At 39.0% G+C, this 18,549-nt stretch overlaps 2 protein-coding genes and 1 non-coding gene across 5 annotated transcripts; 1 reads left to right on the top strand and 2 right to left on the bottom strand.

Annotated features, from left to right (window-relative positions):
- Positions 1-1,140: 1,140 nt before the first annotated feature.
- Positions 1,141-1,213, bottom strand: TRNAF-GAA (transfer RNA phenylalanine (anticodon GAA)). Its single transcript has one exon. It is a non-coding gene; the product is annotated as a tRNA-Phe (tRNA).
- A 1,491-nt stretch (positions 1,214-2,704) lies between these two features.
- tank (EI24 domain-containing protein tank) lies at positions 2,705-5,579 on the bottom strand. 3 transcript variants are annotated; one of them, XM_065489062.1, is made up of 7 exons: positions 5,468-5,579; positions 5,260-5,404; positions 4,781-4,926; positions 4,481-4,721; positions 4,080-4,423; positions 3,952-4,026; positions 2,705-3,096 (listed from the first exon to the last, which is right to left on the bottom strand). In XM_065489062.1, exons 2-7 carry the CDS (start codon positions 5,281-5,283, stop codon positions 2,964-2,966), a joined length of 963 nt encoding a protein of 320 aa, XP_065345134.1. In that variant the 5' UTR covers positions 5,284-5,404; positions 5,468-5,579; the 3' UTR covers positions 2,705-2,963. The 3 variants fall into 3 exon arrangements, with proteins under 3 accessions (XP_065345134.1, XP_065345143.1, XP_065345123.1); XM_065489071.1 differs by lacking the exon at positions 5,260-5,404 and having other exon boundaries at positions 5,468-5,571; XM_065489051.1 differs by having other exon boundaries at positions 5,260-5,560.
- A 478-nt stretch (positions 5,580-6,057) lies between these two features.
- On the top strand, positions 6,058-11,924 carry LOC135942752 (probable methyltransferase TARBP1). Its single transcript, XM_065489037.1, has 13 exons — positions 6,058-6,172; positions 6,519-8,594; positions 8,647-9,112; positions 9,161-9,390; positions 9,766-9,979; positions 10,031-10,186; positions 10,245-10,424; positions 10,484-10,660; positions 10,719-10,884; positions 10,941-11,062; positions 11,110-11,286; positions 11,342-11,478; positions 11,716-11,924. The coding sequence occupies exons 2-13, from the start codon at positions 6,532-6,534 to the stop codon at positions 11,882-11,884; spliced, it is 4,257 nt and encodes a 1,418-aa protein (XP_065345109.1). The 5' UTR covers positions 6,058-6,172; positions 6,519-6,531; the 3' UTR covers positions 11,885-11,924.
- The last annotated feature ends 6,625 nt before the right edge of the window (positions 11,925-18,549 follow it).

The raw sequence follows: 18,549 nt of genomic DNA, 5'->3' as shown, positions 1-18,549 counted from the left end.
TCGCGTTTCCACTTTCCAGCAGCAGCAGCGATTAATCAACCACTTCCAAGCTAGTAAAATTCCTTTAGTTGGAATCAAATAGTGACGCTAAACTTGTAATTTTTAAAGTCGTTTTAAGAAATCTTGATTTCTTTGAAATATAAAGCTAGAAATATTTTAATTCAATTTAAATAATGTGGATTCGTGAGCAGTAGCTTTAAAAATTGTAGCAATGCTGAAAAATCCCTCACATAGCAGAAAGTTGTCGCTTTTGAAACACAATCCATCTCATTCCAACAACATGCTGTTGCCCAAGCACACGTTGTCTATTACTCGTGGTTTCCGTTTGCCGTAAAATCAAACTTGTTGCCACCCTAATTAAGGTAGTTGAATTGGTCGTCTTGCTGCGAAAAGGAGACAACGAACAGGAAGCAATTCGGCCCGTTATTATTACCATGCCGTCGTCTTTTTTCATTCGAAACAGACCTTACTTACACAATATGGGAGCCAGGAAAAATGTCCCCAAAAGTATAACATTATTTATTTTCTGCGCTCGGCTGCGTCTGTTTTTACGCGTGCGTCTTGTGGATTCATCCATCCATCTATCTCACTCATGTGGCTCAATTACGAGTCGCGGTCCCCGGACCCAGAAGCAATACAAATGACTGGGCCAGGCCGTGCAATAACCATTATTGCGCAATAATAATGCCGCTCATGAGCGATGAGATAGATTGACCGCCGCTTAATGGTGAGAAAAACTGGCAAAATGCGCGTCGTTGGGACGCGCGATTGATGGGAAAAAATGAATTGCCGCCGCTGGGCCGCTTTTGCTTCTACTCTTCGATAACTACTGGAGGGCTGTTTGTGTGTGACTAATGAGAAGCTTTTTTTCCCTTTTACTGCCGGCCGGCCGGCGGCTTCTTTTGGAAAATTTGTGAGCAAAAGGACTCATCAGTATTGCCGCTCATAAAGGTCATTATTATCACTTAGGGTCACTTTTAACAGTAAGAAATACTCATTTCCTTTGAAAAGAATTCACGTGGTGAGCACATGCGTCCAATTTAGTGATTTTGTTAGTCATTCTCCTCCTTATTTGGAATCAAATTTAAACAAAAGAAAATTATCAAAACGATCAATAGTTTAGGAAATTTTACAAAAGATTGCCCAGACCCGGGATTGAACCGGGGACCTTTAGATCTTCAGTCTAACGCTCTCCCAACTGAGCTATCGAGGCTTGTGGTCTTAACTGAAAATCAGTTAGATACTCGTTTTTCCAGAAGTGTAGAGTTAATAACGATGACCTCATCCACGGTTCTTATCATACAAAGTGTTTAATTGATAATAATTCCAAGCGATAAGAAGTAAAGCTTTAGCAATCAAATCAAATTTAATACAATTTTCCTTTTCAGCAACACGAATTGAACACTTCTGCAATTACAACGAAAATATCATCTTTAAAATGAAATGTATGGATTTAGGGGTGCGAGAAGCACCCCAAAAACCATTCAGCTCACCAGAGTAAGTCAAGCCAAATCGAACGGTGTGCAGTTTTTGCCCGAGATTTGGCGCTCATTCACAACCTTTGCAAAAATGGAACAATTTATTGTGTTCTTCGAGATTTAAAATTTGAATTACGAAAAATAGAGCAAAGCCGAAATTTTCTCTCATGTTCACACGTGCCCTGAAATCGCACTTTTGAAGGGCGTTTCAGACTTGTCGGGAAAATCCCAAAACACTCCTGGAAATTTCCGAAAATGCGCCTTGGTAACCTTTGACCTTGACCGATGACCTCAAATTTTGGTGATCATTTGATCGGGCTTGACGAGTTTTGAATTTATTTAATGCATTTTCAAAATTCACCAAATATGTCCCGTAAACCTGCAAATAAAATTTAAAAATTTGAATTTTTTTGCCATAACAATTTAAATTGAAGTAAGACCCATCGACGAATTTGGCGACACCGCTAAAACCGTAAAACCGTCCAGCAACCCGTGATTTCACTAAAAATGAAATATTTCTAAGAACGAGAGGATATTTCTTGCTATACATATAATGGCCAGAAATTTGTTTTTCTTCTCTTTCCGCGGCTTTGTGCTGTTCTCTTCTGTTGATATCGATGCACAACTAGGGAGCAAGGGGCGGGCCGGACTGCACAATACAGCCACTAAATTACCCGGACAGGACAGTTAAATGGAGTCGGTCTTGGCCAGCAGCTAGCAGTGTCACAGGTCATCTCTTACGTGTCATCCACCGAGGCTCATTTTTTACCCCAGACCATGCATCACCCTCGCAACAACGATGCGACTCTTTGAGAAATGCCGTTTTGTCCTGTTAATAATACACAAATATCCTTCTGGAAATTCTTCCAAAAATTCATACTTTCAGTTGCTGGGCTCGAATTGACAATAAATTTGGCCGATTTGATTTTTAACTAAAATTGACAGATTTTGCAGAAATAATTTGGACCAGGAAAAGTGTTACATTTTGTTAATTGTTTTTATTCCGCACCATTCGTCGTCAGATAATCATACATTTTTAAAAGTGAAATTGTGGCGAGAAATGATTACACTGTAGGCAGAAAAAAACCGCTCAACATAATTTTTTGATAGTCAATATCAACCCCAAGTTATTGAAAAAATTAACACGCACTAGATTTCTGATGAAAGCAGCGTTGCTGAAATGTACATTCACTGCACGTGTACAAATATAATTACGACGCAATTAGTTAAGTGGCTATTCATGCTTTATTTTAAATCAATCACAGCCATTCACTTGAAAATCAAACATTATCCAAAATGAAAATTGAACAAAAAGTTTGCGTGATCCTTGAAAACGGTCAATATGTTGCAAGTAATGCATCAGTCTTGTGGTATTTTTTATGATGGTTCAATTGAGTCACTTTTGTCATCATTTCAATATGCAGCAAAAATATGAATGTATATTGATGGGTGCTCCGGTAGTCGGCGTTTGGACATCAGCCTCCTCTACGACTTCTGCACTCTAGCAGATGCTGTTTTTGGGTTCGCGCCAGCTGCATTTCCACCAGTTCCAACAGTTTTGTTGAACGCCAAGTTGGAAATTGCGATCACGGGCATGAAGAGTTGCATTGGATAATCACTGAAAATTGCAATTTCACATTTTTACTTGTTCATAATTTGACCCCGAAGAAAGGGCAACAGAGTAAATAAACCAAGACAAGGTTCATGTAGATAAAATTGACTTATTGAATTTTTCAGCCGTGTGCACAGAATTTTATGGCATTTTTCTGCTGGTAAAAAAAAACACTTCTTGTTATATGTTTTAATCTGGCTTCTGTCTTGTTTTGGAGACTGAATTGAGCAGTCACATAAAGTGCAAGCAAACAGCACGTGTCTTGCGCTATGATTAAATTTTAAACACTGTGGCTAAATTTCTTTTTCTGCAGTAAATTCGATTGTAAGCGATTGATTGCAGTTAATTCATTGGTTTCCCTGAGAGAGGCGTATTTTAAATTTCCAACAGAAAAAATAGCAGTCCCTCCCTGTCTCTAAAGTCTAAGACGTTGAATAAATCTCCTGAGCGAATTTAAATGTCTGGCAAAAATTATAAAAAGCTGTTTCATTAAATGCCACGTTTAGCCACTTTAACGAAGCCTGAAAGGCACTGTACTGGTTTGATCTGCACACAATTTGAACATCCAAGTCTATCAGAAAATGTGCAATTCGACCCTTTGGAATCCATCAGGCTACCAATTGCTTGGAGGCTACCCTGACACCAGGGTTCCATTTCTTACCTGTCCTGATGGTCTTATCCCACCTCGGGCATGTTCCGAGGATAAAAGTCAACCAATTGTGCCACTTTGATTCTCACAATATTCTCCCCAACAAAAAATACCCTTTTTTAACCTGGATCTCAAAATTTAAAGTTTCCCTGTCCTCAAAATTTAAAGGCAGGCTACATAGTAATGTTGTGTATCTGGAAATGAGCACTCACCAAGAGTTGGCAACAACTTGAGCTTCGTTGGCACTGACGATAAACCACGGGAACAAAATTGAGAACAAGCAGCCACTGAAAAAGAGACATATGAGCCACCGCTGCAATTTGAAAGGGCCAAATCCTACTTCATAATAGGAGAGGTCGCCATCGATGTGCAAAAAGTGAGCGGCAAGCCAAATCCCAAGAAGTAGGGCCACTGGGTTTCGATGAAAGTGAGCCTTTTGTGCAGCTCCCAGCCCATGTTGAACCATTTGTACTCGAAGGCGTACAACGAGTAGAGCAGACTCAGGTGGATCAAGCTGAGAACGTAGCCCAGCGGGTGCAGCGGCAACTTGCTCACCAGCGTGGCTTGCACTAGAAACAGCGACTGCACCAGCAGGCTGAACAGAAAGTCAGCCACGGTTTTGCTCAGGCTGGGCATCATTACAGGCCGACCTCGCGAGTAGCGATACGCAGAGTTTGCAATGTCCTGCGGAAAGAAAGGTTTGAAATTTAAAAGTTGCGAGTGGTGACCTTGCGCGCTTACCTGAAACCAAAGGGCGTTGATCAGTTTGCTCAGGAAAAATATTGGCAAGACCCAAACCGCCCCGAAGGTCCAGGAGAGCAGTGACTTTGTCCACAACCACGTTTCTTGGTCAGTCCCCAGGAATATAACAATTTCTCCCAGCACGGGCAGGAGGAAGAAGTCAAACACAACGATGCTGAAGAGGAAGATGCCACCGTTGAGAGTGCAACACTGCAGAGTTTGCTGCATCAAGTTTGACTTCCTGTTAGAGAGATTGGTTAAAAGGCTGTGGCATAATTATAAATACTTGAAACTACATACTCGGCGGATTTCTCGTTCTTTTTACTGCTTTGCCTTCGAACTGGCGTTTGTAGCTCTCGCTCTTGTATCTTCTTGTCTAGATGGGCCAAATTAAAAAATCCCATTGAGCTGTCATAGATTCCGCGGGCGATTGCATACAAAATTCTCTGAAAACATAAGAACGTTTTCAATTAATCATTGCTTCTTTGCATTCTTGATTGACACAATTTGCTCAGTGACAACCTCGCGGCTGTTACCAAGAATATGTAAATACATATCTCTAAATGCCATCGAGAAAAAATGCAATTTGGTACCGTGCTGTGAACTGCAGTGACACACATATGTATTATGTACATATTATGCTACATTAGATAATATAACCAAATAACATTATTTCATGCTTTTAGGCTTATGTAACCTACATATGTACGCTTTTAATCTTTTTTATTAGAATCTTGGCAAAACGGGCAAAACACTCTTTTTTACGGATGCACATATACCTGGAAAATTTCGACGGTTCCCATTTTGGTTTCTTCCACTTTTTCAACTTGCTACTGCTCTCAGTGTGCAATTTTTCGTCTATGTAAATCTAATTCGAGACTAGGCACTTTCGAAGTTAGGTTGGAGATCAACTGGCGGTCGCCACTTAATTATTGAGTAAATCTCAAATGAGGTAATTGCTACGACGAACTAAAAATAAATACGCACATTTCTTGGACTCAACATTGGTCTGTCTTGCTTGTGTGTGAAATGATACGTGATGTTTTGAGTTGAGCCAACTGCCAGCTGTGTCTCTGGCCTCTGGCTCTGCGTAGTGGGTGTGGCTGAATTTAGATGCCATTTGTACACCAACCTAACAAAATATGTTTATCAGAAGCGATTTCTTGAAATAATGCAGCAGTTCAAATTATTAAAAAATACGTACACATCAGTTTAAATATATTAATAATTGTGTGGAATAAGGGAGAATTGTTATTCTTAACGGGTATAAAATAGATTCTTTACTAACCAAAGGTTTGTAAAACTGATACTTTATACCGGTTAGATATAAAAGGTAAGATACCGATTCTATGCTTACATTTTAAAAAGCAATCTTTCAAATAAGCTTTTATATTTTTTATCAAGGAAAACTCGGAAAACTCTTTGCTCTTTAGATAACATAAAGAAAATTAACATTGTTTTTTTTATTTTTTTCAACATTAGGACTTAACTCCGTTTAATATACCGGTATCAAAACGGATAAAATATTAACCGGAACCGCTTTCAAATTTAAAACCAAAACAAAGTAAGTCGCAATCGTCGCAATTTAGTCTCACACATGTATGCTTGAATGTTATGTATGGTGTGTCCTGTTTTGTTTTTTGTTTTCATTGGATAGCACGGATAGCACCACTGCTTTAACAGGATCAAAGAGTATGATTGTTATGACATTATCTGACTTTATGAGCTTGTGGTCTGATCTGAGGTCCTGTTTTTTATCAATCAACACCAAACTGTTTTTCTGTCCAAAGTGGTCCTTAATGGTCAACGGAAACAAAACAACTTACAATTTAATAATATTATATCAATGGCAAAAATGCTTGAAAATAGCTTGAGGAGCTATGGAGATGCAAATCATCGATGTATCAGACATATTATACATAATAGAGACTAAACAAGGCAAACTATTAATTATTTACATTTTCTTTTTAAATCCAATGCCTCTGTTAATTATGCCTTTAATATGATAATTTGTATAATTTGAACGGCTTATTTTCAGAGAGGATGTTAATATGGATGTAGGCAGCTATCATGAGCTCATCTCGGACGATGGACGAAAGCAGATTGCAAGAGTCTTTGATGACAACCTCAAAGCTCTACTTCCTCTTTCTGAGGAGGAAAAAACCGTGTCAGACGTTCAGCGCCTCGTGGCTTTAAGATTAGCCTGCAAATACGAGTGCAGAGATGAGGAGATCAAGGAGTTTGAATCACTGGCTTCTGCGGCTGTAAGCCTCATCATGAACAGCCAACAATCTCAGCTTGTGCCCAAGCTTATCGCAATTTTAAGAGATTCCTTGCTAATCCTGCCCAAAGATGTGTCAGTCAATTTCGCAGACAACGCAGCTGATGAGTACCTATTCAGTTTCAGCGAGGAGAGTCTGTTTGAAGAAAATACAGAAAAGACTAAAACGTTTGTCAACTTGCTCGCCCAGTTGTTAAACTTCAGCTCAGACCAAAACGTTGAATTGATGGCTAAAATTCGAGTCGTTTCCTCGCACTTGATTTTCAGTGCAGACGAAAATTTGAGCTCGTTTGCAATTTCAAACTTGGTCCCGAAACTAATGGGTTCGAGTGAAGAATATATCACAGAAATTTGGCATAGGCTGCTGCTGCTGCACAAAAATAATGACCAAAGTCCGCAACTGACTCCTTTGTGCCTGCTGATGGCGCTCGTCTTGTCATCTGAGAATCCTGATGTGGCATTCTTGCAGCAGGATCACTTCTGGCAGCTAATCCAGCGAGGCCTCACGAGTCAAGATCAAATGACAAGGAAGCAAGGCCGGTTCATGCTCAAACGAGCTCTCGACTTCATCAACTGCAACCAAATTTCCATCACCTGGACGCCACAAGTCTCAAGCCTGGAATCGTGGAATGACTTCTTTTTGGTCATGGAAACCCTCGAAGAGAAGCAAGTGCACATTATTAAGCCAGTGCTGCCGTTGATAGAAAATCTTTTCGCCAGCATAGGGCCGCAGTGGACTTTGGTAGCCCTGAGTCAGGTGATTAGCCACGACAACAGCAACATCATCAAATGGGGCCTTGAGTTTTTCTTTAGTCTCGAACCCAGCTCGCACACAAGCCGATTCCTCTTGAACAAAGTGATGCCGGCCTTGGACAACACGCCTCTCTTCTTCGAATCCGACCTGGATGAAAAACTAGAACATTTTACCCTAAAGTGCGCTGCCCTTGGAGATGTTGCGTTCTTCAAACAGGTCTTGCCAGCCATACGGTCCATCTCGTGGGGCCCGGTTCCACTTTACGTAGTGTGCAAGGCCTTGGGGAATGTGTCCCCGCTGAAAGCTTGGGATTCTGACGACTTGAACGAGTTGAAGCAACTTCTCTCGAGTGCCATGTCGACCCAGGACGTTTTCCTCCGAGCCACCGCCCAGTCCATGCTGCTCAGGGCAACTCTGAGCTTGGTGGACGTGTCAAAAATCACCATGGAGCCCTGGCTGGACTTGATAGCCTCTTTCAACAGAAAGGAATCGATAGCTCGGGGATTGCAGGACTGGCAGCTGTTGGTCAAGTTCATCCGCAAAACGCCTCAAGTCCATTTCAACCCAGTTGATTTCGTGTTGAAAGTGTCGAGCAAGGCCGCTGCGAGATATATTTTGCTCATGAGTGACGCAGGACTAATATCAAATGAAAAGATAGATGAGTTGGCGTCCGAATTTGAGCTATCACTGCAGCAACTGCAAACAAGACTCTATTCCATTTCATCTGGAGGCAGAACCCAAGTGGACGATTTGATTGAATTGATTGTCGAAGTCGAAGCTGAGCTTAATCAGGAAAGTTGGCAAGGCTCTATTTTGGAGAAGGTGCTCAGGCCAAAATCGATACAAGGAATTTTTGGCTATGCATGTTTGAAACTCAAGAGGGAGCAGAACGAGGAGCCGCAACTTGTCAGATTGTACACCAGCAGCCTCCGACTCTTTGAAACCAAGACCGCTGCCAGGCTCATTGACGCTGAAAAAATTATTTTGTGTGCCCGAGATATCCTGGAATCTGATGAGAGATCATTAATGTCCAAATACTTTGCATCCAAAGTTGTCGAGCATTTCTGCAAATCGAAGAGGTAAGTGTGATACAACTCTTTAATTTATGTTATTGAATGAATTTTTTTCCAGCAATGCTGATGTTCTTTGGACTCTGCAAAAAATTGTTGAAAGAAGGGCGCTCTTTGGTTCAATGAACAACATCCAGTTTTCTGATCAGACTGCAAATTTTGAACACAAAGAGAACAGGAACAAAATTGTGTCTTCCGTACTCACCTCAAATTGGAACTGCCTTTTGGCACTCTTGGAAGGCTCGGAAGCACTCACATTACCTCACGCAATTTTTTTGAGTCTCGCAGAAGATGCCGTGGAAATCAGTGGACCAGAAACTCTTCCATTTGTGATGATGTGCTTGAAGCACTGCCTTCATCAAGAAATGGACACTCCTAGAGTGGTGGCGCTGTTGGAAAAGTGCTACTCAAAATGCTTTGAGCACCGCAAATCCGAACTCTTCTGGCTGGATATAAAAGCATTTATTAAAATGGCTTTTGATGCTCAGATGCTTGTTAGAAACGATCTTGTCGCTTGCCTCATCAAGGTATTTATTTATAATTGACAAAGGTGCAACTTTTAAATGGAAATTTAGATTACAGAAGATCTCCACGAACAAAGCCAAATAATTGCTGGTCTCTTCAACCTGGTCATCGAAAACTTGTGTGATCAGAGTGTGAATGAAGGAGTTATTTTCACTCGCCAACTGTACCTTGCACTTCTTTTTGGACCTGTTTTGAGGAGAGATCAAAAAATCCTGAATGATTTCAGCATGAAGATTATTTCCCAAGGGGAAAAAATTCCAGCAAACATCTTAGTTGGCAGGTAAGCAATTCACCATACACTTTGGATATTAAGGCACTTGCGACGTGATTCCAGGCTCAATCTTGCCACTGTGCATTCTTCACTTAATATGTTTTCCTTTGACGTTCTAGAAACCAAGATCGGTTTAGCCAATCGCTGTAGAATCAAGAAAACTACTATTTTGTTAAAAATAAAAATCTTTTCCGACGTTTCTACGGCCAATGGCTGGACTGATTTTTGTTTTCAGCACGTCTAAAGATGAAATAATCCTAGGAGCAGAATGCACAGCAGCAGAAATGAGTCTGAAATAATTTAAATCGAAAGAAACCATCTATTTGTCGATTCGATCACTGGTGAATTTTCGCTATTTTTCTGCTGATCTCATTTATATTTCAGCAACTGTCAGTCCAGCCAATACATAAGAGCTAAAGCACTGAAGTTCCTTCTGCTCAACGAAGCTGACGAAAGCCAAATAGCTGCCCTGCTCATTAAAAGAGACGTGGAATTGAGTACAAATAAAAAACTGCGATACTTTGCCGAATCCCAAGTACACAGAATCAAACACAGAATCGCACAGTCACTACTAGTCATTAGCTGCACAACAATAAATGTGAGCTGCCTCCAAACAAATTTCCAAATGTTGATATATTTTCAATTACAGAGTAAGGTGCAAAGCACTATTTTAAAATGGTCCACTCGCAGTTTAGCCGAAGAAAACCATCAGCCAAGCGTTCGCTACATGATGGAGTGGCTAGTTGCACTCATACTTGTCAGCAACAGCAGCTTTAAAGATGGATTTGTCAAACAGATTCAAGAGGTGCAATTTTTTTAGACTGGGCGCACTATATCATATCCAACTTGTAAACGTTTTGCAGGCTACTTCGAAGAGACTGAATTCCATTCCATCGTTTGTCTCTGTTCTCTATCTTTGGATTGTCAGTCTGGCGCAAAACAAATCGAGAAATCAAGATTTGGCGCGGTTGATAAGATTTTCAATTGATTTAATGCTTCCATGGTGCATGGCCCAAAATTATAATATTCGCCTCTACGCTCAGGTAATCCAAAATGATTCAACTAGGTAATAGTTTTATTATCTTTTTATGGTTCCCATCAGGTTGCACTGCTCCGAATTTTTTCTGTCTGCGACGATCACAGTTTGGAAGAACATTCATGTTTGAAACGAGGTGTGAGGTCAAGTGTTGAGCAGTCAAGTGGAGTGAAAAACGCAGTCAAGCTTCAAGAAGACTTTTTCTTTAGTGTCTTTGACCCCATAGAACATTTGTCGCTAGAGGTTAGTAACCGTTAAAAACTAGTCATTTGCATTAATACGTTGTTTTTTTTTCTTTAAGACCATATTAGTTGAGTTCCCAAGGCTTACAAACGTTGGGCAGGATGAGTGGCTGCCTAACTCGTTTTTTGCCTTTGACAATGCCTCCGAACTTGAATTAAAACTTGAGAACTCAAATGACAGCCTTGCCAAGTCGAAAGTTGCAAACTGGATTTTAAAAGCAACTGGTAATTAAGGTTTTCTTGCAATCAGCATTTTCCTCATGTTAGCGGCTGAACTGTAGGAGCTGCAGGCGATAGTGAAAGCCAGGATGAATGCTTGCACTCGGTGGTCCAACGCAAAGTGACCCCTTGGAGAGACATGTTTCCTGAAAACAGCACTCGCGAAAAGAGGGCACCTCCTCTGGTTTGTTGCATTTCATTATATAAATTTATGACACACAAAAAAATCAGGAAGGACTTGTGGTGGTCGCGTCGCTGGTGGACAAGGCTCCAAATTTGGGAGGCCTGAGTCGAACTTGCGAAATTTTTGGCGCCTCTCAACTAATTATTGGAAACATGAAAATCTTGGATGAACTTGCGTTCAAAAGTTTGAGCGTCACTGCCGAAAAGTGGATCAATCTCTCGGAAGTAAGTTTGCATGATTTTGAATTGAATATAAATTAAATCAAAATTGGTTTGCCAGGTTAAACCAGAAAATCTGGTTGAATATCTGCAGTTCATGAAAAATGAAGGCTACACCTTGATGGCTGCAGAACAAACTTCAAAGAGCGTCCCACTGCAGAGCGTTGAATTCAATAAAAAGAGCCTTCTTCTCCTTGGGTAGCTAATTTTCTTACATTTATTTAAATTTAAAAATTACTGATTAATTCTGGACGGCTAGCTAGTAATGAAAATTCTATGAGGAAAAGTTCCAAAACCTTAATATTAAAACGTATTATTTAAAAATTTCCTTTATCATAGCTAACAGTCCATAGTTAATGTTTCACACAAAGCAGAGATTAAACCCATGTTTGTTTTTCTTTCTTTGTCTTAAAATGTACAAATATTGTTTAACAGAAATGAAAAAGAGGGTATTCCTGCTGAGCTGTTGCCCTTTTTGGACGTCTGTGTGGAAATTCCACAAATGGGTGTAATCCGGTCACTAAATGTTCACGTGACCGGTGCTCTCTTCATCTGGCAGTACTTCCAACAACATCATTTGGCACCTCAGGTTATGAAACAATAAATTGGCCTATGAAATAAAAGTTACCAAAGTAAGCAGTTTATTTGGTAAAGTTATTTTCTTCCTCTTCTGTCCTCTTAAATGTTTTTTTGAAGAACATTAGGCTTGACTACATTTAACACTCACAAAAAGGTTCAAGTTTCCATATTTTCCTGCGTATTTTTTTAAACAACTAAATATTCAGTATATCAGGACATGAGAATATGAAAAAATATAGTCTCGTCAAGCACATAAGTTAATGACCTCAAATACAAATTGGATTTTATAGTTAGTATTACGATGGATTCTTGAGAAAAATTAGGAAAAAACACATTACCTTTTATGAATACTGAATTTATTGTGACAGAGGATATTGAGGATATAAGAGAGTGAGTAACCGTAATTTTTAGTAATTTATAAATTCCATAAATTCTATCGAGATCTTTTTGTTTTTATCGAAAAATAATTTTTTCTACAATCTGAGTCGTAAAAGGACGGGGTTAATCGGAGGAAAGTGCGGATCGCGTGCCAATTAAACGTGAGAAATGGCGGTCTTTTTAGAGCTTGCAGCGGGAGCGAGATGATTAATGGGCGATAGCATTGTGGTAATAAGAGCAAGCGAGAGGAGCGCACGTTGAAATCACGGGAAAGCACCATTAACCCGAGGGGGTGCCACAAAACTAATAATACACATTGTAAAAGGGGCTGTTTGAGAGAGGTGAGGGCGTGGGAAGCAGCAGCACCTGCGAATTCGGCGCAAATGGCCTCTTTTTCTGCTCCTTACAGCATCCATCCGTTTACGGAACACATTAGGAGCAGTTCACGCCTTGGTCCAAGGCTCAAAATTCAAGGCAGGTGCTACTAAACTCAGATCCATGTATGTTTCACTGTCGTTTTAATTTTTATCTATTTATCTCTAGTCATAAATTGAAAGGAACAAAACACTCTAGGAATGATAAAATGAGAATTGTTTAGTTATTGCGTTATTGAAATAAAAATGATATTTGTAATTTTTTCTTTTAAATTTGTTTGCATTTTGAAATAGAACCTGCATCGCAAAAAATGATATTGAATATGATTTTAATTTTCAAAAGCTTTCCCTTGATATCATCCTGTGGTGATCTCTTTTGGTTTCACCCTGCCTTGGGTAGTAAATGATGTAGTAAGAGAGGGTTGTGGGGATTTATAGAGGTAAAAGTTCGTTTCAACACGCACACCATGAACATGAAATATGAAGCTCACTCGGCAGCAACACTTTGCTAAAGCTTCATCACCATCGCCACCAACTTGCACTCTTCTCTCCACTGCTTTTCACGCAGAGAGCGCCGCCGCCGCCGCCGCTGAGCTCCTTTTCGCGTTGCTTTCGCCATTATCCATCCGCGCTGCACTTTGCCCGCGGAGGATATGTATCTCCGCAAACAATGGTGCTCGCGTCAGAATCTGCCGTGGATTAATTAGAGACCACCCTCAAATCTTTAGTGTATAGAAAATGATACTGCATGCGATGGAGTTACTGCGATTTTTATTCTGCACAGAATGTTTAAAAGCTCTGCTGTTAACATTAATTATCTGAATGCGGTGTTGTTGGCTCCTCGTGAGGAGTGTTTTGCTGTTGATTATAGTGTAAAATAATGTATTCTAATCTGTCCAACCGTCTTAACATCCATAACTTGAGCTCGTCCAAGACGGGCGATTCCTGGTCAGATGTGTCACCCGTTATTGCGCTTCTAACAAACTCGAATTTTTTAATTTCAAATTTCATATCGAACCAAAATGGTTCACCAAACCGTATGATGTAATCATGAAACTCTTCCCGAGTTAGGTTTGAAAACATTTGTTGAAACTCATAAAATTCCTCGAGTTTGATATCAGCAACGACCGAGAGCTTATTGCTAAAATTTGCATTCAACACGTTTACCAATATTAATTTGAGCATCATATCGGCAATCAGAGTAATAACAGAGTCGTCCAAAATTGAAGAAGCGTGTCTCTTGATTGTCGCATTCGCAACGACTGTGCGACATCTTTCCAGGAACGGACTGGAGAACTTGACATTTTCAAAAATCATTAGCCGCAATTCTCGGTGATTTTCTTTCATTTCAAGGGCGTCCCAGGGATTTCCCTCTTTAGTTGGTCTTTTAAACACAGCGGTGAAATTTTGCTTGAGTAAACTCGAGAGCAAGGCCCTCTTCTGCAGGTAAAATTGCTCGCCAAACTTTTCTACACTCACGAAATAGTCGAAAATAATTTTCTTAACAAAATTATCTATCTCTTCCTCGTCTGATGTAGAATTGTCGGCTTTCGTGATAACAACAGAGACAGACTTGTCCAGGCCAATATAGTTTTCCCCGACTATTTGAACCAGTTTGTCCAGCAATGAGTCGACATTTTGCGTTTCATTTGCTGTCGTCATAATTACAATTTTCACTCGTTTGACTGAGTCGAACACGATCTTATTAAAAAATCCAGCTGCCAAATCAGCAATGCTGTTGCGGCTGTCGTGAAATCCGGGTAAATCGATCACCAAAGATCCGGATTTGGCGTCAGACATTACACTGGGGAGGTAAACGCTTGTGCGCGCTTTTCTAGGCTTGGTTGAGACGTTTAGCAACACATTACTAAATTCGCTTTCTCCCCCGTCGACATCTCCGAGAATCACAATGAATTTGTCCTTCCCATTTATGTCGAGTTCGTTATAGCCGATCTACTCCAAAGAGAAAAATTATTATGCATTTCAGCTCTCAACGCGTGATTATTATTATTATGTTTCATGAAGTGGTTAAGGTTCATACCTGTAAAATTAAATCGCTTAAATCGTCCTGATCCGGAAGGGTGGAGGCCCCAACAATAAGCGAAAACACAAGCACTTTCAGAATCTGAAATATTTATTATGAAAAAACAATTGCTTTTATTATGCAAACGGATTTTGGAATTCGGAATACGTACCTTTCCACATTCCATCATTTTCATTGTTCCTCGCAATCTTATACAGGTTCAAAATAATAAATTGAGGACTTCAAAACGCACTCTCATATATAAATACACAAAAAAGATGTCAAAAAGATTGTCATATTTGATATAGTTTTCAATCCTCAAAGCAAAATGGATGACATTTCTGAGCAATGAAGAACTACAAGAAATTTCATAAACTGATCTGATACCTCTATTTGAAACATATTTATATTTATTTAAAATATGGACTTTAGCCACTTAAATTTGAAACATTTATGGTGTTTGTTAAACACAAATAGACAAATATATCGTCTATTTTCATTTCAGCTTTACTTTTTAGCCTTCCTAACTGAATTGGTTTGATATGACGAAATAATAAATAGACTTGTTTATATTTGGTTTACATGCGTGTTAATAATTCAAAAATTTGTTAACGCGTGGAAATGATTTTTTATTGGAACCTGTAACAAAACTGACCAAAACTATCCCTAAAACATTACGCAACAGATACATATAAACACTGTACGTATGTTGTATTTTCACTCTTTTTAGGAATCTCATGTTTGAATTGGTTAAGATCCATCAAGTGAGTCACATAAAATTTTTATTTAATTTAACACTGACTTGATTTGTACAAGTTATTTTGTTTTTCTTGAAACCCTGTTCGGTATATATCGTTGTTTTCCTTACATTAAAAGATGATTATGAGATTAGAAAATACATTACGTTTATTCACTATATAGAAAGAAGGCCTGATTAATGGAATTAAATCTATTAAACCATCGCATGAAAGTGGCTGCAAAGCAGTCAATCAAAAGTGAAATTTGATAATTTTTTATCCAAGCCCTGGCAAACCTTTTCATATGGCGAGGGCTGTCTCCTTACTTGAAATCCTATTTTATTTCAAAACAAAAAGAGTTTCCCCAAAAGGATTTATACAATGTTGGACTGATCTCGACGAGGGCAGCGCTATAAATTTAAGAGAAAATTCGATAAATTTGAAATTTTACTGTATATAATAGCAACTTCCTTTTTGATCATTGTAAATTGTTTATCAATCAACTGCTTATTGCATAAAATCATTCAAATAATTTTCAAATGTCGCCCTTAATTGATCCACTTTAAAATCATTAGTAAAAATTACAACATGATGCCTCGATCCAAATAATCGCTAAAACAAAATATTATTAATTTGAGTAATGTGTCTTTGGGAGTAAATTAATTGGACGCAAGTATTGTCTTTTTAGTCAATGATGCACGCTTGAATCATTTCACGCGGAAAGCGAGGGTATGAATTTTCACAGCGTCACTAATGGCTCTAATGGCCCTTTCCCAGCACTTACCCGTGCGCATAACTGCTAATGCAATCGACGCGCTACTCGTCGCGTCGCGTACTTGTTATGTGTGCGCACGTGAGGTTTGCTGAGTGGATAATAACATAAGCAGCGCGCGCCGCGGTGATTTATCGGTCGAGGGTGCTGGTTTTTGCTACAGGTGCAACAGACGCGCCGTCTTCCCAGCCTCCAACCGAAACTCGATCTGCACCCGATGTGTATTTTCGCCCTCTGCTCGATCTAATGCGCATTCATGTGATATCCGTTATTTAACCAGTATGAGAAATAGGCCTCCCCCGCGTGTAATTGACCACCTTATGGTTCGTTTAAACAAATTGCGCCCTATCGTACCCTCACAAGCGAGAAAAAACCTCCCCCCTCTGGTTTTCTGCCTGGCAAATAATTTACAGCTCCCAGATAAAAATTTCCAGGCAGTAAAAAATGGAATTTAAATTAAAAATAGTATATTCTTACAGATTTGAAAGCAAGAAAAGGAAACGATCAATCCTTTCGCCGCACTGAGTAACGAGAGGGATCAAAATTAATTGTAAAAATTATCGACAAACTATTTAACTCTTCCAGAAATTTTGCAAAATCTAAAAATTTAACTATTCCTCAAATCCTAATGGAGATAAAATTTTTCTAAAGTTCACAAAAATAAACTCAATTGAAGTGGATCGATACAGAGCGACAACTAAAAATTATTTGAGTTGTTTGATAATAAGCAGTTGATCGATACACAATTTGTTCTAAAATTTGCAATAATCAATAAAGCACCTTGCTATTACTATAAAATTTCAATTATTTTTTTTAAATTATCTACAAAATTTCCAGCACTTTGCCACGTTTTCTTGGCATATTTCGATTCCACTTCTTGTCGAGATCTGTCCAACATCGTATAAAACCTTTTAGGAAAACACTTTGTTGTGAAATAAAAGTAGGGAGCCAGTTCTCACTGTTTGAAAAGCATTTTAACTTTTCTAAAAAATTGACAGTGCTATATGTATGATACTTATTGTGAATCCTAAAAGGGATGAGTTCATGCATTGGCAACAAGCGTTTTCCAGTATTTTGCGGTTTCAATATCCTTTTTAGCTATAGTCAACAATACAAAATGTTCATAACTGTTGGCCTTTAAAGCTTTTAATTTATGTGTTTCCCCCAATTCATGCCATAAATAAAATCCTCGTAATTGAAATATATGTATTGTCACAGTTTAAAGTTTAATAGTGACTTCCGATTTGAATCAATAAAAGAGTACATCCATTTTTAGTCACTCTTTATTGAAATGGAACCTTGAAAGCTGTTGGTGAGGCAAGCGCAGTTGACCATAGTGTGAATTTGTCGCTTGTATAATTAGTGCCGTCGATTGTTCCTTTCTAACAAAATATGCCCACGTTATCCAGCGTCGTTTAGCACCGTTCTATGTCAACCACTTAGCACCTCGACACAGCGAGACGCGTATTTCATATTGACCAATTAATTGGCGCCCGCGCTTGTCTTCTGTCACTCTGTCTGAACAATGACCGCGCGAGCCTCTTTTAAAGCACCCTCGGCAATTATATTAGCTACTAGGAAATGTGCTGCTTTTTATAGATTTAAATTTTATTAATTCTCGTTCGTATTAAACACAGTTATAGTTAATAGCATAAAAATTGTTAGGATATGTGCATAGGATTGCGTTAAACTCTATAAGTGACGTAAATTTATTGTTTATTAATTAATGTCTAGGGTGTAGCATGCTGGAACATTAATAATAATAATAATCTTTATTTGACTTTTGGCATGCACATAACTCATCACAATAAATTGTACCGAATTACATACATCCAATTGCAAAAAAAAATCAATCATACAGTAACATTCATTCAAAAAGAAACATAGTAGTTGCTACAACTACTGTACATAAAGCAATATTAAACACAGTAAAATTGATATTTTTAAACCAAATCACACTGCGCATCAACATATTGGCTCCAGTTAACATATCAAAATCACAAGTTGTCTACACAATTCTGATATTCAACAAAAGAGTAGAACTTATGAGCATACAAGAACTCTTTCAACGCAATCACAAACTCTTTATATCTGGGCTCCAGGCGAATCGCAACTGGCAGCATATTGTAGAGCATTGCAACACAAGTCAGCGGATTATACTTGGACATCATTGTTGTTTGCGGCTGAATGTGCAGTTCCTGCCTCCTCCGAGTATTATACGAGTGCACATTTTCTGTTCGTTGAAAGTAGTTAGGGTTTTGTTAGATCACTGAAGTTAAAATAAAGCAAACATGCGTGCAGTCAGTAGGTGCATGCCGGCTTCATAGCTCTATATATAGGCAAACTCGCTACTTGCTGGTTTGCACCTTTCCAGCATGCGTGATTTGGCTTCACAGGACGAATGTC

Source organism: Cloeon dipterum, chromosome 1 (assembly GCF_949628265.1).
Source record: "Cloeon dipterum chromosome 1, ieCloDipt1.1, whole genome shotgun sequence".
NCBI classification, from domain to species: domain Eukaryota; kingdom Metazoa; phylum Arthropoda; class Insecta; order Ephemeroptera; family Baetidae; genus Cloeon; species Cloeon dipterum.
This window is presented reverse-complemented; position numbering and strand designations above follow the sequence as displayed.

Excerpts from the sequence above, each read along its gene's own strand:
- tank (XM_065489062.1), bottom strand. The coding sequence starts at position 5,283 with ATGGGAACCGTCGAAATTTTCCAG. Across the intron at positions 4,722-4,780 it reads AAGAACGAGAAATCCGCCGA|GAAGTCAAACTTGATGCAGC; the intron begins GTATGTAGTTTC and ends TCTCTCTAACAG. Across the intron at positions 4,027-4,079 it reads GCGACCTCTCCTATTATGAA|TGGCTGCTTGTTCTCAATTT; the intron begins GTAGGATTTGGC and ends TCTCTTTTTCAG.
- LOC135942752 (XM_065489037.1), top strand. The coding sequence starts at position 6,532 with ATGGATGTAGGCAGCTATCATGAGCTCATCTCGGACGATGGACGAAAG. Across the intron at positions 8,595-8,646 it reads CATTTCTGCAAATCGAAGAG|CAATGCTGATGTTCTTTGGA; the intron begins GTAAGTGTGATA and ends ATTTTTTTCCAG. Across the intron at positions 10,425-10,483 it reads ATATTCGCCTCTACGCTCAG|GTTGCACTGCTCCGAATTTT; the intron begins GTAATCCAAAAT and ends GGTTCCCATCAG.